Source organism: Bos javanicus, chromosome 16 (assembly GCF_032452875.1).
Source record: "Bos javanicus breed banteng chromosome 16, ARS-OSU_banteng_1.0, whole genome shotgun sequence".
Lineage (NCBI taxonomy): Eukaryota > Metazoa > Chordata > Mammalia > Artiodactyla > Bovidae > Bos > Bos javanicus.
The window spans coordinates 39,376,244-39,403,293 of NC_083883.1; the positions used below are offsets into that span (position 1 = coordinate 39,376,244).

Consider the following 27,050-nt stretch of genomic DNA (forward strand, 5'->3'; position numbering starts at 1 on the left):
TTAAGCATTAGATTGGGTTTGCTAATGGAAAGCAGGCACTGGGTGGCCAATAGACTGGAGCAGAGGTCTCCAGAAGCAAGTTCCTCTTTAAGAGTAGCTCCTCCCATTTTCCAATATCACCCTACTAGAGCGTTGATTCAGGGAAGTATTTTTTCTTTCAAACTGCTCAGACGTTTTGGACAAGACTTAAATCTACAGAAAAAAGGAAGATTACAGAAAGGTAGAAAAAGAATGATACTGCAATGATTTGAGAGGGGGGAGAGTGGGACTGGTAAATGGAGAAGGAGAATGCTACCTTTATACCAAATATGGCCAAAATGAGAATGACATATAGTTCAATAGAGATCTTTCTTTTCTGAGCAGTAAGGATTCTAATTTTTGTTATCCAAATCTACTTTTCTGTGTAGCTATGTGATTTTGCCTTTAAAAAAAAAAAAAAGAAGTAACAGTAGGGTCTAAAGATATTGTCAGGAATAGGAAAAGATTAGGAAACAAATTTTTAGAACAGAGGTTAAGGATAGTAGCTAGTGAGAAGTTATTTTTAGATAAAGAGATGATTTTTATTTTTAATTGAGAAGGTTAAGAACATTATTAGAGGAAGAAACAGATGACTACCTGGCATACTGAAATACAGATGGAACCAGACCTTATTCTTCATCAAGCCTTATGTAAAGTAGAAAGAAGAAATGAATATGTGTGTGTATGTATATACATACACATACATATGTCTCTTCATATATATATATGAGAGTGGGTGTGAGTATATGTACATGTGTGTATATATATGTATGTGTGCATATATACATATATACTTACGCACATATATTTGTTTCTTCTTCCGTATATGCATAACAGTTTGTGGGTATAAGTGTGTGCATATGTGTTTTAGTTGTGAATCTCTGGGCCTTTGCACAGGTAACTATGGTGAAGAAAGTGGCCATCATTGGAGCAGGCATCAGTGGCCTGGCCTCCATCAGAAACTGCCTAGAAGAGGGACTGGAACCCACCTGCTTTGAGAAGGGTGAAGACATTGGGGGCCTGTGGAAATTCTCGGTGAGTGGGATATCACTGCAGCAGACTGGGGAGTGAGGGGGGAAGTGTGCGAGAACACATTGCCTGAGCACAGGCTGTCATGCCAGTTACACTTGCTCTACAAAGCTTAACATCAGTAGCAGGTTGGAAAGTAAATCCCTTGCTTACTTCAGAAGTAAATGGGATAGTGAGCTGGTCAGTCTCTGTGTACAGAACTCAACTCCAATAAATCATTAATAAGTGAGCCACTTGGGGATAAAATCCATGGTCAAATATTGGTTAAGTTTATGTAACAGAATTACATGAGCTAATCATTTAAAAATTGATGGTTCTTTCCATTCATTTGTTGAGTTTCTGGAACAACCTCTTAGAGATTCAGACCACAGATTTTAAGATTTCAGGTGCTGACTTTTGGTCTGGCCAAAAATACATAATTCTTGAGATTGCTGCAAGAGGAACCAAGAAGAGGACACACTGATTTGACATTCTTCAAAGACTTTTGTTGTTGTTCAGTCACTAAGTCATGTCCCGCTCTTTGCGACCTCATGGACTGTAGCTTGCCAGGCTTACTTCTATGCATTTATATCAAGGACTCTATCAGCAGGTATGCTTGTAAGCTGCTGTGAGATCACTTCCTTGTTGTCTAACAAGTATATTATCAGGTGTGGAGGCTTCCCTGTGCCCCAACTCTCTCCGTGCCTACAACCTTAGGAATACTCTCTGGTTAAGCCTACTCCTGTTTTCTTCTTCTTCCAATAAACCATAAATACATAGGAACACAGGAAGATAAATAACCCCATTTTCTTGTTTTTACCATGCCACACAATATGTGGGATTTCAATTTCAAGGATCAAACCTGTACCCCCTGCATTGGAAGCACGAAGTTTTAACCACTGGACCACCAGGGAAGTCCCCAGTAATCCCTTTTAAACCACTATTCCCTCCACAAGTACAAAATTAGTGTTAACCTTTATACCTTAATAGAAATGTTATGTTTAAGAAGAAAGTGTCTATGATGGCTCTTTAAATATTATCAATATATGAGAATTGTTCTTATTGATATAGATATTTTCTAGATTTCAAAGAACTCTTTTTGAACCACTCAGCATCGATTATTTTAAAACTGGAGTATAATTGCTTTACAGTGTTGTGTTAGTTTCTGCTGTACAACAACATGTATAAGTATACATATATCCCCTCCCTCTTGAACCTCCCACTCACCCCCATCCCACCCTCTAGGTCATCGCAGAGCGCTGAGCTGAGCTCCCTGTGCTATACAGCAGCTTCCCAGTATTGCGGAGCTCAGTGTTTGTCACTGGAATGTGCTGACAGAATTTCAGATTAGCACAGTGAAGGCTGATAAGGCTGTTTTATTAAGTACTTTCTATATACCAAACACCTTTCTCATTTCATTCAATCTTTATAATAATCCTATAAGCTAGCTATGAATTTTTCCCTTTTACAAATGAATGTGAAGCTTAAAAGAAAATTTTTAAAAAATGGTAAATAGCTTGTGAATGGCAAACACAAGACTCCAATTCAGTCTGACTTGTATTTCCAGTTTGAATTCTTAATCCCTTAATAAATTGCTGGGTGCCATTTCAACAAGTGGCCTGTTGAGCTGGCAGGTCTTCTATCCGGTGATCTTAACCAGATCCTCAAATTCATGCTTACTTTACAAAGCATTGTTGAACAAAGACACGGCTGATAAAGCTTTTGAGAGTAGCTGCCTCTCCTGTTGCTCAAGGAAGGCTTTAAAATTTGAACTTAGCATCATGGAGGTATAAACTACTCACCTGCAAGCATGTGGTACTCTTCAAGAAAAAAAAAAAATTTACCCCAGAGGGTGGAACCACAAACCCAGAAGCTGGAGCCTTGAGACACAAATGCTTATTTCCCAGAACTTGAAACCTAATGAAACTTACCCTTCTGGATTCCAAAATTGCTTGGGACTGATGACTCCTTTTTTTCCTTCCATTTTCTCCCTTTTGGAATGAGAATGTTTTTTACTGATACCCTGTGACTGTCCCATCGTTGTATTTTGAAATAAGATAACTTATTTTCTAGCTCGACAGGTCCAGAAATAGAGAATTCTGTCCCAGGGTGAATTACACTCAGAGTTGCTTTCATACCTGATTCAGACAGTTTAGACAATGAGATTTAGAATTATTGAGTTGATATATGTGAGATTTTGAACCTGGTTTGATGCTGCAGTGGACTGAGACTTTGGAGATGTTGAGATGAAATGAATGTAGTTGACATGTGGGATAAATGTCAACCCTTAGGGGCCTGACAGTGAACTGTGATAGGCTATTCAAACAATGGGCCCCTCAAAGATGATATCAGGTCCTGATCCTAGAACCTGTAAATATTTCTAATGAGGGAAAAAGAAGATATTTACAGGTATGATAACATTAATAATCTTGAGACGATGAGCTTATCTTGGACTATCTGTGTAGGGCAAAAATGCCATAACATCTATCCCTAAAAGAGAAAGTCATGGGACTTCCCTGGTGGTGCAGTGGTTAAGAATCCACATTTCACGGGTTCAATCCCTGGTCAGGAAACAAATATCCTACTTGCCAGCCCTGGGGCAACTAAGCCCACACACCTCAGTGAAAGATCCCACATACCACAACTAAGACCTGACACAGCCAGAAAATAAAGTAAACTTCAAAAGAGAGAGAGAGAGAAAGGCAAAGGGAGATTCGACACACAGAAACAAAAGAAAAAAGGGAATATGACTTTATCAGAAAGAGAGATATGAAGATGCTATGCTATGACCGTGAAGGTGGAGAAAGGAGACATTAGTCAAGGAATACAGGTGGCCTCCAGATGCTAAAAAAGCTAAGGAATGCTGGCATCCAGCAGGAGCAGGAAGAGATAATGAATCTCCCCTAGAGCCTCTGGAATGGACTTGGCCCTGCCAACACTTTGATTTAGGCCCAGTGATGCTGGTTTTCAACTCCTGGCCTCTGGAATCATGAGGGAATAGATTCCTGTTGCCTTAAGCTGTCAGGTTTGTGGTAATTTAATTAAATTTAAATTTAATTTAATTTATAGTAGCCACATGAAACTAATACAGTTGATTATTCACCGTTCCCTAATTTTTTCACCTCTGTGGGAGGACTTGAAGATGCAAATGATACTGTGACTTGCAGTGTTTCTCAAATACCTCCATGAGTCTGTAGCAATATACCTAGAAATCACATTACAGGATTATACTATAAAATAAAGTTAAATTTTGTATTTTCATTACAGTTAGTTGATAAAGTCAGCATTTTACATTTTCTAAGATCCAAACATTAGCTAGGTGTAAAAAAATAATAATAATAAAACTGCAGGGACTTCCCTGGTAGTCCAGTGTTTAAGAATCCATGTTTCCAAGGCAGAGGCCATGGGTTCGATCCTTGGTCGGGGAATTAAGATTTTGTGTGCTACATAATGCAGCCAAATTAAATTAAAAAAGGAATGTGCACATAATTAAAACTTTTGTAGCTTTTTTCTACAGCACTTTCTTAGGTCCTTCTATTAATAGTTCCTTCTTCTAACCCAGATCTAAAGGCAGAATGATGTATTTGCCTCACCTGCTTTGATCACTAAGAAAATACTTTATGACTAGGCTGCAGATCTAGGGAGAAGGTCTTTCTCAGGAGTTCCACAAACAACATGTCAACAAATTTTCTGGATTTTGTCCTGAAGTGTCATGAATAAAGTCTCCTTTTTCTGGGAAGGCAATCCTTTGTTCACTTCCTCTGATTTTTTTTCTAGCCTATGTATCACTTTGATCTTTAATATTTAGTCCCTCCTTGTGTTGACTATAATCACTGTCAAGCATCCTCAACTCATCCAAAGCTGTGAATTCCTCCACCTTCGCATCCCACATGCACACTAGCAGAGTTAACTACCCAAGGGAATAGCAGAAAACTCTCATCATATTTCAAAATCACATTGCTTTCTGATGCAGATTTGGCAACTAATCTACCACTGAATTACTTTTCAATAGCAAGCCAAGACACATTGGCTTTTGATGTGATTGGCATATTCTAATATGACACTAAAAATTTGTATTCTAGGGGCCTGACATCTTTGAGTTATATGAGCCCTAATTAAATTTCTAGTGCTCAGTGCTTTTCATTATAAACTAGCAACTCTACAAGAGTGATCTACAGTTTGATCTTTCATCAAAGGGAAAACCATTTCAGATAGAAAACAATGTTAATTTTTTTAAGGAAAGAAAAAATGTTTTTCTTTGGAGTCCCTTTTAGAGTTTTTTTGACTTTTTAAATTTGAAAACGCAATCTTATGAACTGACTAATATTTACACAGTTGTTTCCTGTTTGTTTTTGGTTTTTTAAGGATCATAGCTTCGGTCAAATAGTAACTTAGCAAGCATTGCATCTTGCACTTTGGTCTGTCATTAGTTGATATACAACAAACCCTGTATTTTAAAAAGATGAAATATGCCTTATTTTCAAGTGCCCATGGAACATTTCTAAAACTGATTAAGTCAAAAAAATCCTCAAATTTTTGGAAAAAATATGTAAGTAAAATGTATGGCAAAACCAATACAATATTGTAAAGTAAAAAAATAATAATAAATAAATAAAAGAAAGAAAAAAATAATAAAATGAAATCCTCAGGTGACAATACAATAAGATAGAAATTTATAACAAAATGAAGATGGAAAATACTGCCTCCAGGAAATTAAGTTCTCTCTTAAAGATCTATTAATTAATGTTCTTTTAGAAGTTTAGACTCAGTAAGATAAATGATTGATAACTTAAAAAAGAGAAAATAGAATGGATGAAAAATTATCAACTGCTGACTATCTGATTTTATACCATGAAGGATATCAATTGGAAAATGGTTACAAAAAATAAGATAATTCACTGAGGTGGATGATCACAAAATTGCCAGACAAAAATCTATAGTTTATATATGTTGTAGAGTTAGCAAACTGGCTTGGCTCGTCCATTTTATTTGATCTCTATGTTTTTAATTTCGGTCCATTATTTTAAAACCAGGATATTTCACATAAAAATCTAAGGAAATGTCTTCTTTTGAAGAATCAGAAAATCAGGTAACCCTGGATCTCCTCTTACTCTAATACATAGAATTTGAATTCTCTGTTTCATCATGTTCATTTTTGATTCATTTCTTGTAATTTTCTCTGCATTTATAGAATTTATTTTGACTGGTGCTACATAAAAACAATAATCCCTTAGAATTTTGGGAACAGATTCATTTACAAAATTTTTCATTTTCTCTTATTCCTACAGTCATACCATTCTTTTTGTTTAATTAACCTTCATGTCTATATTATTACAACCATGTAAATATCATTGCTAAGCTGCTTAGTGGATTCTGATTATACTTTCTTTCTTGATTAACTTTTTGTTTTCACTGGAGTTAGTAACTGCCTTGTGGTATTTGTTGATTTAATGTTACAATGCTATTCTAATTCACTCCCCAACCTCTCCCACCAAATTTTGACTCTCCTCTGAACAGTTAAATACATGAGGTGTTTCACTGGCTTAATTCTTCTCTTAACTATCTCTTAAAGACACTCTTCTGGATTGTTTCCCTTCTCTAGGCTAACCACACTGCTATTATCCTGGGTAACCCTGTTTTCTGAAAACTTTATCTTCCTACTATTTTTTTATTCTCTCATTTTATTTTTTAATAAATTTATTTATTTTAATTGGAGGTTAATTACTTTACAATATTGTATTGGTTTTGCCATACATCAACATGAAATCTGCCACAGGTATACACGTGTTCCCCATCCCGAACCCCTCTCCCTCCTCCCTCCCAGTACCATCTCTCTGGGTTGTCCCAGTGCACCAGCCCCAAGCATCCTGTATCCTGCATCGAACCTGGACTGGCGATTCGTTTCATATATGATATTATATATGTTTCAATGCCATTCTCCCAAATCATCCTACCCTCTCCCTCTCCCACAGAGTCCAAAAGACTGTTCTATACATCTGTGTCTCTTTTGCTGTCTCACATACAGGGTTCTCGTTACTATCTTTCTAAATTCCATATATATGCATTAGTATTGGTGTTTTTCTTTCTGGCTTACTTCACTCTGTATGATAGGCTCCAGTTTCATCCACCTCATTAGAACTGATTCAAATGTATTCTTTTTAATGGCTGAGTAATACTCCATTGTGTATATGTACCACAGCTTTCTTATCCATTCATCTGCTGATGGACATCTAGGTTGCTTCCATGTCCTGGCTATTATAAACAGTGCTGTGATGAACACTGGGGTACACGTGTCTCTTTCAATTCTGGTTTCCTCGGTGTGTATGCCCAGCAGTGGGATTGCTGGATCATAAGGCAGTTGTATTTCCAGTTTTTTAAGGAATCTCCACACTGTTCTGCAGAGTGGGTGTACTAGTTTGCATTCCCACCAACAGTGTAAGAGGGTTCCATTTTAATGAGAGTACCTCCTTGGCAGTTTCCTATGAAGTTAAAATATATGAAGTAAAAGACGGTAGACCTTGAATATCTTATAAGATCACTATTTAATCTGGATTCCCATTTGATTAGATCTAGTCTTAACTTGGAGAAGGCAGTGGCACCCCAGTCCAGTACTCTTGCCTGGAAAATCCCGTGGATGGAGGAGCCTGGTGGGCTGCAGTCCATAGGGTTGCTAAGAGTCGGACATGACTGAGCGACTTCACTTTTCACTTTCATGCATTGGAGAAGGAAATGGCAACCCACTCCAGTGTTCTTGCCTGGAGAATCCCAGGGACGGGGGAGCCTGGTGGGCTGCCATTTATGGGGTCGCACAGAGTCGGACACGACTGAAGTGACTTAGCAGCAGCAGCAGTCTTAACTTTTGGGCTTCCCAGGTGGCACTAGTTGGAAAGACCTCCTGCCAATGCAGGAGACATAAGAGATGCTGGTTAGATTCCTGGGTCCGGAAGATCCCTTTCCGCTTTCTTTGATCTGGTAAGTCAGTTAGCACTCATCCACCTGTGTTCTACTTTCAAAATATTGTTGTTTCTTGTTTGCTTTCACTTTTTTTTTCTTTTTTTCCCTGTGGGTTTATATCTCTGATACCTTTACAGTAATTTTAGGGGTGTGTGCATGCTAAGTCACTTCAGTCATGTCTGACTCTTTGCAAGCCTATGGACTGTAGCCTATCAAGCTCTTCTGTCCATGCAATTTTCCAGGCAAGAATACTGGAGTGGGTTGCCATTTCGAACTCCAGGGGAACTTCCCAACTAGAATTGAACCTAGGTTTCCTGCATCTCCTGCATTGGGAAGAAGGTTCTTTACCAATAGCACCACCTGGGAAACCCAATTTTAGGGGAAGAAGAGTTAAATACATCTGCATAATCTTTCATATGTAATCAGAAGTCTGAGTTACTTTAGTAATTTTAAAAAGATAGATAAAGCTACTTCCATAGATAAGTAAGGTTTGGTTCTTTGTTGATCACTTGCCCCCCCCAAAAAAATTATTATATTTGAAAATGTCATTTATGATCTTAGTCACTCTTATGAACTTCTCATATGATCAACTTAAAAGGATCAGTCTATACACATGGACTCTGAGATACACTATAATACCAAATAGGAACAATAAGATGTTCATGACATATTTTTTTTTAATAGCAAGTCACAGATGATGTGATTAGCTGATGCTGCAACTCCTTTTTCAGTAACCATGGCTCTTGGGGAACCTAAGAAAAACTAAAGACCAATCAGCTCAGCATTGCTAGGGAAATTTATTATCCTGGAACACCCAAAATTGCAAAAACACCTCAAATCTGTCTCAAGGGTTTGCACCATTTTTATCATATAAAATTCCTCCTTTGTTGTTACCTAATTTTCCTCAACTTTGCCTTGCTCCAGAACTTTACCTTGGACTTTGTATTAGTTTTCTATTTCTGCGTAGCAAATTACCACAAACTAAAACAGCTAAAAATGTTTCTTTATTACTCTCAGTTACACAGATCAGTGGACCTCCCTGGTGGCTCAGATGGTAAGAGTATCTGCCTACAATGCAGGAGACCTGGGCTCAATCCCTGGGTTGGGAAGATCCCCTGGAGAAGGAAATGGCAACCCACTCCAGTACTCTTGCCTTGAAAATCCCATGGACGGAGGAGCCTGGTGGGCTACAATCCATGGGGTCACAAAGAGTCGGACACAACTGAGCCACTTCACTTTCACTTTTCACTTACACAGATCAGAAGTACAGTATAGTTCAGCTAGCTTCTTTGGTTAGGGTTTCATGAGGTCAAAAATTAGGTGCTGCCTGGGCTGGGCTCTTATCTGGAAGCACAGGGAAAGAATCTGCATACTACAGGGTGGAGGCTGAATTCAGTTCCTTGTTGTTTCAAGATTAAGGTCTTTGTTTCCTTGCTGGCTGTAAATGGGATTCCTCTCAACTCCTAAAGGCTGCCAGTATTGCTTGGCATATGTCTCTCTCCATCTTCGAAACCAGGAACAAGCTGAATTCCCCTCATGTTTTGAACCTCTAACTTCTGATACCAGCCAGAGAAAACTCTGCTTGTAAAGGGATCATGTGATTCAATAATACTTAACAACATAGTCAGAGGAGTAATATATTTACAGATTTCATCCATACTCAAGGGCAAATGACTACCCAAGGAGGAGATGAACTAAGGGTCATTCTTAAAATTCTGTCTACCATATAGCTCATATTATAAGTTGAGAGAAAATATGAAATTGTTGAGTGAAGCATGTCAGCCAAATTTAAAACTCTCACTCTGTCCAGGGAGATCCTCTCCCATTTTCTCTGGTGAGATCTTAATATTTTGAAATGTTTTATCTGTAAGTAACACTAGACTACTAAGTGTTCAGGTCACTCTTTTACATCTAGCATAAATAGGACAAGACAAATATCCAGAATTACATAGAGAAAAACATAAAAGCATGCTAAGACCCAAGGAGTACCCCCATTTGGCACAGCTTAATCTCTAGGTCTCTTTAGGAGCAATACTCAGTCTTTTAGTTTCCCTTCCTTGTCCCTCAGCTCTTTCTAAAATTGTCTCTGGGCTTATGCAGAAATAGAACTTATATGACCTTGTGGTGAAGCAAAGCCAAAGTTTCCCAAATTCAAACACAGTCTTGGGCCTGTCCTCTGAATCCTCTGGTCTCCTGATGTTCCTATTGTAGATGATTACCCTTCATGCCTATCCTTCAGTAATCTTTAACCAAAGGCCAGTTGATGAACCTGGAACTGTCCTCCCTTAGCTGTCAGGGGCTGGTGAAACTCCTAGCTGAACAGACTCCACTTACCAGGTGCAGTTTGCACATTGAGTCCCTGACCCAAATGGTCCATTCTTCAGCTCTACTAAAATGCCACTTAGCTGCCCCCCAACCCTTGGCAACTCTCTGGCAAAGTAGCTACTAAGAGTCTCAGATGACTTCTGCATCCCCTTTGGGAACAAGCAGGAACTCATGTTTTATTCAAACTGAATGAGTTCAAGAGAGCTAAACTAAGGTCCGAGCTTGTCTTAATCATGTTACCTCTTCCTAATCACTGCTACTTGACTCTTCAGTGTCAACCCTCCCCAACCCAGGTTGTTTTGGGGAGGCTTTGAAATGATATCTTACCAGAATTTCAAATGTGAAAACAAATTCCCTCTGCCCTCTGTGTTTTGCTCAATCTTTCTAATATGTCAGTTTGGTCACTCAGTCTTGTCTGACTCTTTGTGACCCCATGGACTGCAGCATTCCAGGGTTCCCTGTCCATCACCAACTCCCTGAACTTGCTCAAACTCATATTTATTGAGTCAGTGATGCCATCCAACTATCTCATCCTCCGTCATCCCCTTCTCCTTCTGCCTTCAATCTTTCCCAGCATCAGGGTCTTTTCCAATGATTCAGTTCTTCATATCAGGTGGCCAAAATATTGGAGCTTCAGCTTCAGCATCAGTCCTTCCAATGAATATTCAGGACTGATTTCCTTTGGGATTAACTAGTTTTATCTCCTTGCAGTCCAAGGAACTCTCAATAGTTTTCTCCAACACCACAGTTCAAAAGCATCAATTCTTCTAAGCTCAGCTTTTTTTATGGCTCTCACATCCATACATGACTACTGGAAAAATCATAGCATAGATGGACCTATGTTAATTTCAGAATTTTAGCCCAAAGAATAATGCTTAGGGTTTAAGTAATCTCCTTTTCTGCCTCTATTCCCCTTTCTCCTCACCTAATTCCTTTAAATCAATGTTTTTCATTCTGGAGATTATAACCCATTTGTGTGCAATGATATAAATTAATGAATTAATCTGCATATTTAAATGGAATGGATAGACAAGAACTATAATCCCACAGCCTCCAGAACAAAAACCACAATCACAGAAAGCTAATGAAAAGAAACAGGATTATGTACCAGATGAAGGAAGAAGATAAATCTCCAGAAAAACAACTAAATGAAGTGGAGATAGGCAACCTTCCAGAATGGATGGAAAGTATGTGTGCAACTCAAGTTCTTGAAAATAATTTTTCTTCATAAAACTTTTGTTCCCTGTGTATGTGTGTATATACGGGGTTGCAATAAAAAATATGTAACTATAGGGTATGGTTAAAAACATTTTAAAAAGATATTGTAAACATAATCAAGGTGCTCTCTGCCCTAGATACATAAAAAATATTATGATCTAATCTACCAGCATAATATGCTAAAGGAAGTTTTTTTTTTCATTTTGTGGTAAGTAAACCACAATAAAGATATACCATGTAGCTATTTTAAAGTGTCCGGTTCTGTGGCATTAAGTTCATTGACATTATTGTACAATCATACCACCATCCCTCTCCAAAACATTTTAATCTTCCCAAAGTAAAACTCTGCAGAAATTAAACAATTTAACTCTCAATTCCTCCCTCTCCCTGGCCCCAAGCCACCACCACTTTCTTAGTCTCTGTGAACATGATTACTCTGGGTATCTCAGATAAATGGAATCATACAGAATTTGTCTTTTTGTGGCTTGTCTACTTCATTCAGCATATGTCCTCAACATTAATGCATATCCCGGCATGTATCAAACCTTCCTTTCTTTTTAAGGCTGAATAATGTTCCATTGCATGTATATATCACATTGCCTGTCCATGCTCATGAGTTGGCATATTGAAATCGTGCACGGGTAAATTTTGGGAAATACTATCACTGTAATTAATGGTTCAAAGCAACAAAATTAATCCAGTTATATATTCTTGAAAGGACAGGATGAAATGCAGAATCTGTTTCCCTCAGAAAAGATGTGAATAAAGATATATTTTAACATTCTAAGTTCCTTTGATTATCATCAAATTATGTAAGTGAAGTTAATTTATGCCTCATCTTATTGCATTTACTTTTGGAAAGACCAACCAAAAATGAGTGATAATTATTTGGGACTGGTCCTGACCATGATAAATATACTCATTTACAAACTCTGTTCCATTTAAAATGTTTCTTTCACAGGACCATGTAGAGGAAGGCAGGGCCAGCATTTATCGGTCAGTCTTTACCAACTCTTCCAAAGAGATGACATGTTTTCCAGACTTTCCATTTCCTGATGATTTTCCTAACTTTATGCACAACAGCAAGCTCCAGGAATATATTACTATGTTTGCCAAAGAAAAGAACCTCCTGAAATACATACAATTTAAGGTAAGATATTATTAAAAAAACTTATTGGGGGCATAACTGTGAGGAATTCTATAGTTATTAAAAGATTCCCATTTGTTCCTTTCACTATCTCTTTCTCAATTGTAAACAATTTTAACAGTATGGCTTCTTTGACCCTAGATTTAGAAAGCATACATTCTTCTTAAGATATGTAGGAAATTTTTAACTACACATAGTTCTTGGACCAAAATGCCATAAGCTTAGAAATCAGAGCAAAGAAAAAAATGCTTGGGTAGACATGAATTTATAAATTAAAAACTCATTATTCCTAAACAATTTACAGGTCAAAAAAAGAAATTTCAGGGGAAATTTTTAAATATTTAGAGCTAAATGATAATTTAATTTGATATATCAATATTTATGGCAAGTAGAGAGCACAAAAACTTTTATGAAAATTATAAGCTTAAATGTTTATATCAGAAAATAAGATTTTCCAGGTGATCCTTAGCATACTAAAACATGAGAACTTACACTCTGGATATAGATGGTATCTTTCATTTTGAGATAATAACATTAAAAATAAAATGACAAGGAAGTATATTAAGAAATTGCTGTTAATACAAAAATTATTGGCCACCAGATTATTTACTACATGTTCTACATGGCTCTTGTAAACTATAATTTAATTGTCAGAGCTCCAAAAGGAATCACTCTTATACTGCAGAGAATATTGGTCATACACAAGGAACCACGTGGAAATAAAGTTTAATAAAACATAGATAGGGGCTTCCCTGGAGGTCCAGTGGATAAGAATCTGCCTTGCAGCGCACACCAGTTCAATCTCTGCTCTGGGAAGATCCCACATACACGGCGCAACTAGGCCCAAGAGTTGCAACTTCTGAGCCCCACATGCCGCAACTCCTGAAGTCTGCATGCCCTGGAGCCTGTGCTCTGCAACAAGAGAAGCCTTCCTACCGCAACTATAGAGTAGCTCTTAATTTCTAATGCTGAGATGCCGTATGATTCTATGATCATTTGGCAAAGTTGGAAAGTCTTTCTATGTTTTGATGATCTGGGAAAGGTGCCTTCTTAATCTAGTAAAGAGACCATTAAGGAAGCTGCAGGGTTCATTTCACTCCGATAAGGACAAAACCCTGATAGTGTTTAATATCAGTGCATCTTCACAAAACTCAATGACCATACAAGTACAAAGTTTAAAAAAAAAAAAAAATAGAATCCTCCTTCCTTGAAGCCCTACTGTAATAGACACCCTGGCCTCATTTCTTTCTCCCTTATATCCCTCAATACTGTTTATGGAAGTTTTCCCCTGAGAAGCCATGTGTTCCAATTTATAGGGAGTATCCATGTTATGAAATAGTGAAAGTTACATGATTCATTTGGGGAGGAAACTTGTAACTCTTGGCCAGTTGGCTTCATCTTCAAACCTATAGAGAGAAATGCAATAGAACAACAACCCTGCAAGCGCTTTTAACTCTGCCTTCACTTCTCAGTCCAGCTCATTCTCTTACTTTATTAAGAAACAGCGTGGTATGACTTGGACACAGAAGAAAAAGAAAAGCGTGTTGTCACTTGAGTGAGACTGCCTCAGAAATGTTACCAAGTCAGGGTTGGGTGTTTCCTGTCCTTTGGAAGAGAACAGTCCTAAATAGTATCTTACTCATCATGTAGCTACAAGGCATGCACCATAATTGAGATCAGAGATGCTTCCTTGGCTGACTTTTAATCAAGTGTAAATTTAACTTCAAACACATAGTAAAAGGATGAGAGTAAAAAAATGCTGTATTTTTACAGGATCTATTTCATATAAACTCTGTGTCTTGACCAAAATATGAACCACCTAAAGAATGAAATTGGAAAGTCAATGGGAGAAACAGCTGTAGAATCAAGGACCTATATTTAACTAGTTATTGGATTTTATGCACATTATTTAACTTCTTTAAGTCTCCATTTCATATGTAAAATGAAGCAACTATGTATCTTGTAGAATTATTCTGAAGATCAAATAAAGGCTTTAAAGCAGTTTAAAAAAAATAAAATGGCTAAAGAAATATGTTAGGAAATTGCTATTACTATGTAAATTATTGGCCACCAGATTATTTACTACATGGGCTACCTGCCTCTTGTAAACTGTAATTCAATCGTCAGAGCCCCAAAATGAATCACTCTTGTACTGCAGAGAATACTGGTCATACACAAGGAATTATGTGGGGATTTAAAAACAAACACACACACACACACACACACACACACATATAGATAGGGGCTTCCCTAGTGGTCCAGTGGGTAAGAATCTGCCCTGCAATGCAAGGGACACTGGTTTGATCCCTGGTCCAGGAAGATCCCCTGTGCCATGTGCAACTAAGCCTGAGAGTTACAACTACTGAGCCTACACTCTGCACCACAGCTACTGAAATCTGCATCCCCTAAAGCCTGTGCTCTGCAACAAAAGAAGCCACCACAATGAGAAGCACTCGCCCCATAACTAGAGCGTAGCCCCCGCTCACTGCAACTAGAGAAAGCCTGTGAAGCAACAAAGATGCAGCACAGCCAAAAATAAATAAATATTTTTAAAAATCATATAGATCATTTTATGCTTTGACTTATTAAAAAGGAACTTTGAATTTATAATATGCACCTTCATAATGAATTAAGTATTTTCCCTAAGGCACTATTAAGGATTTTCTTCATACTATTTGATGATGTTGGTGCCAAATCTGCCTTTTAGCTTAGAGTAAAGAAGATTATCTTTCTGCGTTTCTCTTAGACAATTGTATCCAGTGTAAATAAGCGTCCCGATTTCCAAACCACTGGCCAATGGGATGTTATCACTGAAAAGGATGGTAAAAAGGAATCAGCTGTCTTTGATGCCGTAATGATTTGTTCTGGACATCATGTGTACCCCAACATACCTAAAGAGTCCTTTCCAGGTAAGGCCAAAGTTTACGCTGCCATCCACACATCTTGCATGAAGAAATAACCTTGATGATGTCTTTCTTATGTATACAAAAGTATAGTTTATAAAAGTACACATTAAATTAAAATATGCTTTTATTGTATCTAATGGGCTTCCCAGGCAGCTCAGTGGTAAAAGAATCTGCCTGCCAATGCAGGAAATGCAGGTACAATCCCTGGATCAGGAAGATCCCCTGGAGGAGGGCATGGCAACCCACTCCAGTATTCTTGCCTGGAGAGTCCCATGGGCAGAGGAGCCTGGTGGGCTACAGTCCATAGGGTCGTAAAGAGTTGGACATGACTGAGCACATATATCTATACAATTTGATATATTGTATCTAATATAGTTTAAGTATTAAAATTCCTATTACTGCAACCATATTCACTGACAAGTTCTGTTATAGCAGTTTTTTCAGTGAAAATCAAAATAATTCACATGTTTTCCACTTTTTCACTCAGGAATAAAACTTTTTAAAGGCAAATGCTTCCACAGCCGGGACTATAAAGAACCAGGAATCTTCAAGGGGAAGCGAGTCCTGGTGATTGGTCTGGGGAACTCAGGCTGTGACATCGCCTCAGAACTCAGCCACATAGCTGAAAAAGTATGCCTCCCTGATACTCAGGGAACTATCTTTAAAAGGCCAGCCATACCATTTGAAAAGTGTGAAAGAAAGCGGGGAGGGCAGAGTCCTTGATGCAAAGACTAAGTAGTGGTTCATATAGCTCAATGCCCTTTGGTAACAGGTGGGATTTTAAATAGCTTGATGTGGCAAAGGCAGAACATCAGCTGGAATGATGTCATTCAACAAGCTTCTTCTTTGGGATGTTTGGTGTCTAATGTGTCCAATAAATTCTTCCAAAACCAGTGGGATCATCAAACAAGCACTAGAAGAAATATAACCAGTATTCAGTTATTGGTCACCTACACCAGAGAAGATTTGGCTAAAAGATGAGAATACCACAGAAATGATTTGACGGGTGTTGATCCTAAGATATGGGTTATAGTGCAGGAAGTTCATCTGGGAGTGCTCTCTGGATGAATACCTCTGAGGGAAGGGAAAGAAGTTTTCCTTTATTTACTCTGAAGCTAGGATAATCCTTCCAAATTGTCCCTAGTTGAAGTGAGGGGCTGGGTCTTTTTTTTTTTTTTTACCAGTATAGATATTTATTTTTATTTACATATATTGCCTCCCTTTTGAGCCTCCCTTGCATCCCACCCCCATCCCACCTCTCTAGGTCATCACAGAGAACCTAGAGCATGTTATACAGAGTGAAATAAGTCAGAAAGAAAAAAAAACAAATATCATATATTGAAGCATATATACGGAATCTAGAAACATGGTACAGATGAAACTATTTGCAGGGCAGGAATAAAGATACAGATGTAGAGAATGGATTTGTGGACACAGCAGGGGAAGGAGAGGGTGAGACAAATTGAGAGAGGCTAGGTATTTGTCTTCCTCCTTCAACTGGTCACTGAATGCAGGGGATCCAAAAAGATTATAAAATGCTGGGGGAAGCCCCCTCTTCACCAAAGCAACTCCCAAAGAGGGCTGAGAGCTGAGGGCTGCCTTCTGGACACTGCCAGCAGTGGTGCAATAACTCCATTCCTAAAGGCAGATCTGAGAGGCATATCTACTACAGTCACCACGTTAACAGTTGAATTGGTGTTTTTCAAGGTCATCATCAGCTCCCGAAGTGGCTCCTGGGTGATGAGCCGGGTCTGGGATGAAGGCTATCCATGGGACATGCTGTTTATCACTCGATTTGAAACATTCCTCAAGAACACCTTACCGACAGTCATTTCTAACTGGTGGTACATGAAGCAAATGAACGCCAGATTCAAGCACGAGAACTACGGCTTGATGCCTTTAAACAGGTAAAGCAGAGTTAAACATGAAATGCCTACTAACTTTTATTTCACTGTCAACAACCCTAATATGTGAAATAACACCTAGACAAATCAAAGTGAAGTAATCACCTCTCACATTTCAGAGGACAAAGAACTGCAAAAATTAGGAGTGTTTTCCTGTTTCACAATTCTCCTTACCAGATTTGCACAGCTGGAAAGTTATATAACAGGTCAAGAATTTTACTCCCTGCTGCTGCTGCTGCTAAGTCGCTTCAGTCGTGTCCAACTCTGTGCGACCCCTGAGACGGCAGCCTGCCGGCTCCCCCGTCCCTGGGATTCTCCAGGCAAGAACACTGGAGTGGGTTGCCATTTCTTTCTCCAATGCATGAAAGTGAAAAGTGAAAGTGAAGTCGCTCAGTCGTGTCCGACTCTTAGCGACCCCATGGACTGCAGCCTACCAGGCTCTTCCGTCCAGGGATTTTCCAGGCAAGAGTACTGGGGTGGGGTGCCATTGCCTTCTCCATTTACTCCCTAGAGTAATGATAATAATAGTCAACATGTTTTTAAGTACTTAATACATGTCAGAGCCTTATTAAGTCTCAGACATGCATTATCTCACTTTATTCTCACGACGACTATGAAAAAGTGAAAGTGTTAGTCTCCGTCGTGTCCAACTCTTTGTGACCCCATGGACTGTAGCCCACCAGGCTCCTCTGTCCATGGGATTCTCCAGGCAAGAATACTGGAGTAGGTTGCCATTCCCTTCTCCAGGAGATGTTCCCAACTCAGGGATCAAACCCCAGTCTCCTGCATTGCAGGCAGATTCTTTATGAGCCACAGCAACTATGATGATGGCTCTATTATAATCTTCATTTGAGAGATGAGAAAACTGTGGTTTACCAAAGCCCCACAGCTAGGAAGTCAGAAATGGTGATTGAAACAAGTCCAGATCTGCTGACTCCAAAGTGCCTCACTCTTAGCCACCTTGCTCTAAAACCGCTTTCTTAACTGCAAAGTTAAGCAAAGCAGGACTTGGTGCTTCACTCTCATTCAGTTCAGTTCAGTCACTCAGTCATGTCCAAGTCTTTGCGACCCCACGGACTGCAGCATGCCAGTCTTCCCTGTCCATCACCAATTCCTGAAGCTTGCTCAAATGCACGTCCATCGAGTCGGTGATGCTATCCAACCATCTCATCCTCTGTCATCCCCTTCTCGCCCTGCCTTCAGTCTTTCCCAGAATCAGGGTCTTTTCCAATGAGTCAGTGAATCGCATTAGGTGGCCAAAATATTGGAGTTTCAGTTTCAGCATCAGTCCTTCCAATCAATATTCAGGACTGATTTCCTTTAGGACTGACTAGTTGAATCTTCTTGCAGTCCAAGGGACTCTCAAGAGTCTTCTCCAACATTACAGTTTAAAAGCATCAATTCTTCAGTGCTCAGTTTTCTTTATGGTCCAACTGTGGACCATAAACAGTCCAACAGTCATGTATGGTCTCACATCCATACATGACTACTGGAAAAACCATAGCTTTGACTAGACAGACCTTTGCTGGCAAAATACTGTCTCTGCTTTTCAATATGCTATCTAGGTTGGTCATAACTTTCCTTCCAAGGAGTAAGTGTCTTTTAATTTCATGGCTGCAATCACCATCTGCAGTGATTTTGGAGCCCAGAAAAATAAAGTCTGACCCTGTTTCCACTGTTTCCCCATCTAATTCCCATGAAGTGATGGGACCAGATGCCATGATCTTCGTTTTCTGAATGTTGAGCTTTAAGCCAAACATTTCACTCTCCTCTTTCACTTTCATCAAGAGGCTTTTTAGTTCCTCTTCACTTTCTGCCATAAGGGTGGTGTCATCTGCATATCTGAGGTTATTGATATTTCTTCTGGCAATCTTGATTTCAGCTTATGCTTCATCCAGCCCAGTGTTTCTCATGATGTACTCTGCATAGAAGTTAAATAAGCAGAGTGACACTATACAGCCTTGGCGTACTCCTTTTCCTATTTGGAACCAGTCTGTTGTTCCATGTCCAGTTCTAACTGTTGCTTCCTGGCCTGCATATAGGTTTCTCAAGAGGCAGGTCAGGTGGTCTGGTATTCCCATCTCTTTCAGAATTTCCCCCAGTTTATTGTGATCCACACAGTCAAAGGCTTTGGCATAGTCAATAAAGCAGAAATAGATGTTTTTCTGGAACTTTCTTGCTTTTTTGATGATCCAACGGATGTTGGCAATTTGATCTCTGGTTCCTCTTCCTTTTCTAAAACCAGCTTAAACATCTGGAAGTTCATGCTTCACGTATTGCTGATGCCTGGCTTGGAGAATTTTGAGCATTACTTTACTAGTGTGTGAGATGAATGCATTGCTCTCATTACCTGCCCCTTAATGGAGCCCTCCAACTGATCTATGGCCACAGTGTTTTCATCTTCAGCCTTCTCCTCACTCTCTCCTATAATATCCTCCAAGCCAATCACATGATAAGAAATTGCTTTGACATGGGTGAAAAAACCCAAGTTCTAAGCTGTTTACCTCAAAGTTATTTCATTAAGTCAACAAATAGTTATTAAGCTTTTATTATGTGCCAGGACCTGTGGATATAGCACTGAATAAACTCATAAAATCCCTATCCTCGTGGGGCTTACATTCTAATAATGGGAAACAGACACAAACAGCATGAAATCTAAATAAGGCAGATAAGGGTAAGAGGGGATGACATCAAGACAATTTTAAACAACCCTTAGAGAAGGTCTCACTGAAAAAGCTTTCAAGCAAATTTCTGAAGGAGATGAGAAAATGAGCCATAAGGGTATCTGGAGAAGACTATTCTGGATGGTAGAAACAGCTAGGACATCATCTCTTCAAGGGTATGACTGGCATGTTTAACAAAATACAGTGGCTTCTTTTCTTGGGGAAGAAGACTGGGGAGAATAGCAGGAAATGAAACCAGAGACATCAAAATAGCCAGTTGATGCTAGGTCTTGGAAGCCATTGTAAACACTCTGGCCTTTACTCTGAATGCAGTGCGAAACCATAGCAGGCATCTGACCAAACTGGAAACAAAGTCTAAGTTAGTTTGAAGAGATCACTTTGGCTGTTATGGCCATAACTCACTGTAGAGGGTAGGTCAAAGAAGGAAGTGGAAAGACTGGTTAAGAAGCTATTATCAAAAACCCAGATGAGATGGGAAGGTGGCCTGAACCAGGATCATCAGTGGTCAGAAGTTGTCAGATTGGGATAAGAGTTTGAAGGTAAAGTGAACAGGATTTTCTGTTCAATTGAATAGCAAATGTGAAAGCAAATAAAATGTCAAGGATGTCTTTCAGACTTTTGATCTGAGCAAGGGAGCAAAGATGGAGGTGATGTCTACTGAGATGTGGACAACCATGGGAGAAGCAGAAGTTTAGTTTTAAATGTATTAAAGTTGGAATGCCTGTTTGGTATTTGCATAGAAGAATGTGGAACAGCAGTGGGTACATAAGAAGAGAGATTCAAACCATAAGTTTAAAATGTGGACTGGTCAGAATATAGATAGTATTTAAATAAATGAAAACTAGATGACATCTCTTGAAGAATGAATGTCAAAAGAGAAGACAAAAGACCTGAGGCATGTTGCTATTTAGAGGTCAGGAAGAGAAGAATTCAGCAGAGGACACTGAGAAGTAATAGTGAGGTATAGCAAGGTAGGTTGAAAGGAATCAAGAGTGAGTGATGACATGAAAGCAAAACGAACACAGTGTTTCAAGGAGGAGGAAACCATCAAGTGTGAGTTTACTAATAAATTAGTTAAAATAAGGAGTAAGAGTGGATCACTGGATCTGGTGGCTTGAAGATCCTGGTGGCCTTGACAAAGGAAGTTTCAACATAGAAGTGAGTTTAAGATAAATGGCAGATAATTCGAGCGGTTGAATCCAGCCTTCTTCCAACCAGCAGTCCAACCAATCTCATTGTCTGGCTCAGTTTCCTCCCCAGAAGCATCTACCTACAGCTTTCTCTCACACACACACACACACAGTTCCCATCATCCTATAAGAACCATGTCTTTTCTTCCAACATTATTGCGTTTACCCCTAAGGCAGAGTTCTGTGGACTCACTAGAGATATTACTGAATAAAAAATAATCAAAAGCTCTCTTTCCAGATTTCCAGTTTCCTCTTCTTCTCCTGGCCTTATTTAAATTCCTAGACCCTCACTTTCTCACCTGACATGGCTTTGTCTTAATGGGGTTCACACTTCACCCTCTATGGTAGAACCTGGCTGCAGCCTTCCACCTTTGGCTTCCTTCCTCCTATTTGATCTTCTTCACATCACAATGATCAGTTTGGATTATGTTACGTTAAGAATAATGGCTAACATTTCGAGCACTATCTGTGTGCTACAGACTGTGCCAAATTCTTTATATTACTTAGGTCTGCCAATGATCTGAGATAGGTATAGCAGTTATTGCCACTTCAGGTGAGGAAGGTGAGGCAAGAGAAAATAAGAAAATTTAATTTGATCAAGGTTCACAGTTGATTAGTAGAAAAGAAATTTAAAGACCCAGGTACTCTAACCTTTGTTTTCCCCTATATCTGAATGCTTATTCTGGGATTTGGGGAGACTTCAGTGGGAAAAGAGAGAAAGATCAAAGGAAATAGAGAAGGGATTAGCAAAAACCAACTTCTGTTACTCCATAATGTGGCCTTACATAAGTTTTATCTATCAGCCATATTGATGACACTCCATGGAACATTAAAAAACCTTAGGTAGGTTTTTCCTATCAATTAATTATGGACCAATAAAACAAAGGAAACGGTACTGTTCTAATGCTTGTTTCTGTTTTCCACACAGCACCCTGAGGAAAGAGCCTGTGTTCAATGACGGACTCCCAGCTTGCATTTTATGTGGCATTGTGACCATTAAGCCAAATGTGAAGGAGTTTACAGAGGATTCAGCTATTTTTGAGGATGGGACGGTGTTTAAGGCCATTGACTATGTCATCTTTGCAACAGGCTATAGTTATGCCTACCCCTTCCTTGATGACTCCATCATTAAGAGCAGAGACAATGAGGTTACCTTATTTAAAGGCATATTCCCACCTCCACTGGAAAAGCCAACCTTGGCTGTGATCGGCCTTGTCCAGTCCCTTGGAGCTGCCATCCCCACTACTGACCTGCAGTCTCGCTGGGCAGTACAAGTAATTAAGGGTAAGTAGACAAAGAATCTCATTGAGAATGCCTTTGAGTCTTTAGGAAAACAATATTCCTATTAACAAGGAACAAATCCTAGGTCCCACCCAGTTTCCAGAATCTATAATTCTATATTTTTGGTACTATATTCTATAAGCAATTTAAAATATATTAGATTGTCATAAACAATAGACAAAACAATGATTCAAGAGTGTTTTTGTGATTTATAACTCCTTGCATGCTCGGTCGCTTCAGTCATATCCGACTCTTTGTTACCCCATGGACCAAACCCTCCCAGGTTACTCTGTCCATGGGATTCTCCAGGCAATAAAGCTGGAGTGGGTTGCCACTTCCTCTTCCAGGGGATCTTCCCAACCCAGGGCTTTAACTCACATGTCTTATGTCTCCTGAATTGGCAGATGGGTTCTTTACCACTGGCACCACCTGTTAAGCCCTATAACTCCTTAGAATTGTCAATTATCCAAGACCTTTCATTAAACTTGAGAATACCTGAGCTTCTCATCTTAGATGCAGAAGAACTTTATAAAATTAAGATTTTTAAAACTCAATAGAATGATATTTCTTGAAAGGTTAATGAAAGAAGATGTTTCAAAGCCAATATCCAGCAACTTTAAATATCCACATTCATGAAAAAAAGTATGATTTCTGGAAAGGAAGTGGTTTTCTTGTTCTGTTTTCTTCCTTGCCATGTATCAGATAAGGACAAGCAGTGGATCAGTAGAAGCAGAAATCATTTGGTGTTGTAGACAGTCTCTAAGGTAAAGGAATCCTAAGTCCCTGTATTTTAAAAGGAAAAAAGAAACAATGAACTTGATTGGGGTCAAGCAAAGAAGGCAGGCAGCATCATCCAGCCCCAAGTACTGGAATCAGATTCACATTAAGGTTTGAATGCCATTGTGGGCAGACTCAGAAAATAAAACCAAGCTATGGTTAAAGAACAAATCAAGATGTCAAAGTGTAATGTGCAAAGTCTGGTTGGTCTTAAACCTGAAACTTCTAGATAATGAATCTTAGCAGGTCTGCTTCCTTTGAAGCCCAATGTAAGGCTTCCAGTCCTACCTGACTTGCTGGGGTTTAAATGCTCTTTTATCCTGGATATTTGAACCTGCAACTACATATCCTGCATCATCACTCACCACCAGGCTCCCAACCACATCATTATGGTCCTACATATCAGCAATCTCTCTAAATCTCCTTCACTCCCCTGGTCCCAAGCAGAGATGTGTCGCAGGGTGATGTTTCTCCAGTGAGGCAGCAGCCAGGAAAGTGATGGAATGAAATCCTACTTAGAACTGAACTCAGGATTCAGGTTCAGAAAGACTGGCATTAAAATGTAGGTTTTAACTGCTTATAAAATATTCACTTACTCTCTGTGAAGATACTAGTTATAACGTGGGCTCTGAAGAAAGGAGACAGGGCACAGACCCAGCCAACAGAGAATTGATGCAAAGACTCAGTCTTAGGGAAAATGAGATATAAGGCAAACAACCCAATTTGGGGGAATAGGATTACCAGACCAAGGGGTCAGTTACAAGCAGCCCAATGGCAATAGCTGGTGGACTACAGAATATAGCCTCTTCTCTATCTCTCCTTTTGCCCAAGGACAGAACCAATTCCAAGGTTTGGAACAAGGCCATGTTGACAAACTATTCTTATGATCCTGCCTGTAGGCATTTCAGGAACAGAGAGTCATTGTAGGTCTTGAGCAATCAGAGCTAGACTGGAAATTCTAGTCTTGTTCCAGGTGACCCCAAAGTTGCCAAAGAAATCACACTAGATTTGAAGCATCTCCGAGTACAAATGTTTGGGTCTAGGTTTTAGAAAATTCTGTAAGGTAATGCCAGGAAGAGCTTGAAATCCTGGGGCAGCCCCAACTCAGATTTGGCCTCCCAGGACCTCCCTGTATCCTTGGTGACTTGTAAACAGTCCACATCCACAGTCTCATTCAGAAACTGTTGGCTTTCCAGAAAGAACCTTGTAGCTTTGTTAAATTCTCTTTCTTATCTGTTAGAAATTCCCTTTTTTGGGCAAAGCAAGATAACTTCCTATGAAGATCTGTTTGTTAAATCTTAAAAAAGAGATGTCAATATACCTTTGACTATAATTTATTAGATGACATACTTAAAAATAAAGCTTAGAGAGTAGAATATAATCCTTCAAACTGATTTTTAAATCCAATAACCAGTTTAAGAGCAAAGATAGAAAGATGAAAGGTTATTTGGTTTTAATCACTGTGACAAGTATCATTTCTGAGAAGATTAGGAATGACCTATATGTTTGTCTCAGAATGACTCCCTGGGTATTTGTTCAAGATATTATTTTGCTAGATAATGACAGCAAAATTTGAAAATACTAATGCAATTCACAACTCATTATTAAAAAAGAAACATTGCAGGCTCAGACTTATTTAACTATTATCGTGTCTTTCCACTTTTTTTTTTTTTAGGAACATGCCCTTTGCCTTCTGTCAAGGACATGATGAATGATATTGATGAAAAAATGGGGAAAAAGCTCAAATTGTAAGAACATCTGTGGTAAAGGGGATCCAGAATTTTCATAGCAAAATTTGACTTTGTGAATACTTAGAACTGTTTTAGTCTTGAATACTCCTGAGTGGGACCATTAGGGTGACAGCTATGAGCTAAATTCAGCCATTCAACAAATAGTTATCAAGGATATACTTCGCACCTGATAGACCACTAAATCCTGTTTCAGCCCTCCATATCTCCTGCAATATATCATAAAAGAGAGACCCAGAAAGATTAAATTTCAGAGGAGCTTGGGAACACACGGATGTGGACTTCTATTTTCTAGCTCATACATCCTCTAAAATGTAAGGATGCCTTCCAATAGGTGGCTCTAATAAATGACTCAGCCACACAACAACTAGTCAGAAGAACTAGGCTCCAGTCCTACCTCTGTCACTAATCAGCTCAGTGGCCATGAATTAATAACTACACGTGAGCAAGAGACAATTCCTCTACTTGTAAATGTGGATAAAAATGCCTTTCTCAGCAGCCTTGTTGTGTTGTGGAATGTCCAAGTGAGATCAGTATGAAAGTCCTTCAGTAAAATCTACAAAGTACTGGATAATGAGCAATAATCCCCTTACCAACAAAAGGATCGATGTTGATTTGCGTGGATAAAAAGGTGTGAGGCATTTTCCCTGTTCTTGTTTCTAAAGGAAGCTCGGATAGCCACAGTCTTGTTTCTCTCCCTCCTCTAGGTTTGGCAAAAGTGATACCATACAGACGGATTATGTTGTTTATATGGATGAGCTTGCCTCCTTCATTGGGGCAAAGCCCAACATCCCATGGCTGTTTCTCACAGATCCAAAGTTGGCATTGGAGGTCTACTTTGGCCCTTGCACCCCATACCAGTTTAGGCTGGTGGGCCCAGGAAAGTGGCCAGGAGCCAGAAACGCCATCCTGACCCAGTGGGACCGGTTACTGAAACCTATGACGACAAGAGTGGTTGGGAGTCCTCTGAAGCCTTGCTTATTTTGCAACTGGTTCAGACCTGTTCTTATTTCTGTTGTATCAATTGCTGCTCTCATTGTGTTGTTCTAGCCATCATTCTATCTAGGATTCTGAACATTACTAACAATACCTGGAAAGAAGCTTCACTATATAAAAATTAAGAATTTCACACCTTCTATTTTCCTATTCAGTGGGCATTAGTAAGACAGTACTATCTCTAGGCTTCTAAATAAGCCCATATGAGAATCATGTCATGATCTAAAGAGCATTTATCATTTCCCCTTAACTTTCACTAACATTGCATAATTCTATAACATTTCCATAACATTTTATAGTTAGATATATGCTTTTTAACTTAACTCATCTGAAATATTTGACATGATTCCTTTTCTCCTATAACAGTCTTTGAAATACGTATTTCAAATCTAAACAGTGAGTAAATAAAGCAGAATAGTCACAATATGATAGTCTCAGCCTAATTTTACAAACTATTCACCAGGATCAAGCGGCGAATTTGGTTATTTGACTATTATATTCTATTTTTGTTTTCTGCTGTGTCCTCCAGGCAATTCCTCCTGTTCCCTGGCCAAGACAAGTAGCATGAAGACCCTGTCTATAATGAAAGTTAGCAAGAAGTAACTCATTTTATTTATATTTTCAATAAAGAAGCAAACTTTCACATGTAGCAGCAAGATAAGGACAACAACAACAATGAGTGGAGCACCAAATATACCTTTTAACTGAATGGAAAGTCATAAAAAATTAAATCTTTAGCCAAAGCTGTGACCCAAGTCTAATAAAACCTGATATGGATCATATAGAATTATATCCCTTGTGGAATGTAGTACCAAAATAAATCTAAAATGTTATTTTTAAAGTATTACTACATGTTACAATTAAATTTTGATAATTAAAAATGTTTACATTTGA

General features: G+C 38.9%; 1 protein-coding gene across 2 annotated transcripts; it reads left to right on the top strand.

Moving 5' to 3' along the window:
* On the top strand, window positions 1-27,050 carry FMO3 (flavin containing dimethylaniline monoxygenase 3). Of its 2 annotated transcripts, none has more exons than XM_061382586.1 (9): window positions 1-220; window positions 916-1,053; window positions 12,485-12,673; window positions 15,417-15,579; window positions 16,064-16,206; window positions 17,284-17,483; window positions 22,283-22,638; window positions 25,088-25,160; window positions 25,868-27,050. In XM_061382586.1, exons 2-9 carry the CDS (start codon window positions 922-924, stop codon window positions 26,208-26,210), a joined length of 1,599 nt encoding a protein of 532 aa, XP_061238570.1. In that variant the 5' UTR covers window positions 1-220; window positions 916-921; the 3' UTR covers window positions 26,211-27,050. The 2 variants fall into 2 exon arrangements, with proteins under 2 accessions (XP_061238570.1, XP_061238571.1); XM_061382587.1 differs by lacking the exon at window positions 1-220 and adding an exon at window positions 276-362.

Excerpts from the sequence above, each read along its gene's own strand:
- FMO3 (XM_061382586.1), top strand. The coding sequence starts at position 922 with ATGGTGAAGAAAGTGGCCATCATTGGAGCAGGCATCAGTGGCCTGGCC. Across the intron at positions 15,580-16,063 it reads ACCTAAAGAGTCCTTTCCAG|GAATAAAACTTTTTAAAGGC; the intron begins GTAAGGCCAAAG and ends TTTTTCACTCAG. Across the intron at positions 17,484-22,282 it reads GGCTTGATGCCTTTAAACAG|CACCCTGAGGAAAGAGCCTG; the intron begins GTAAAGCAGAGT and ends TTTTCCACACAG.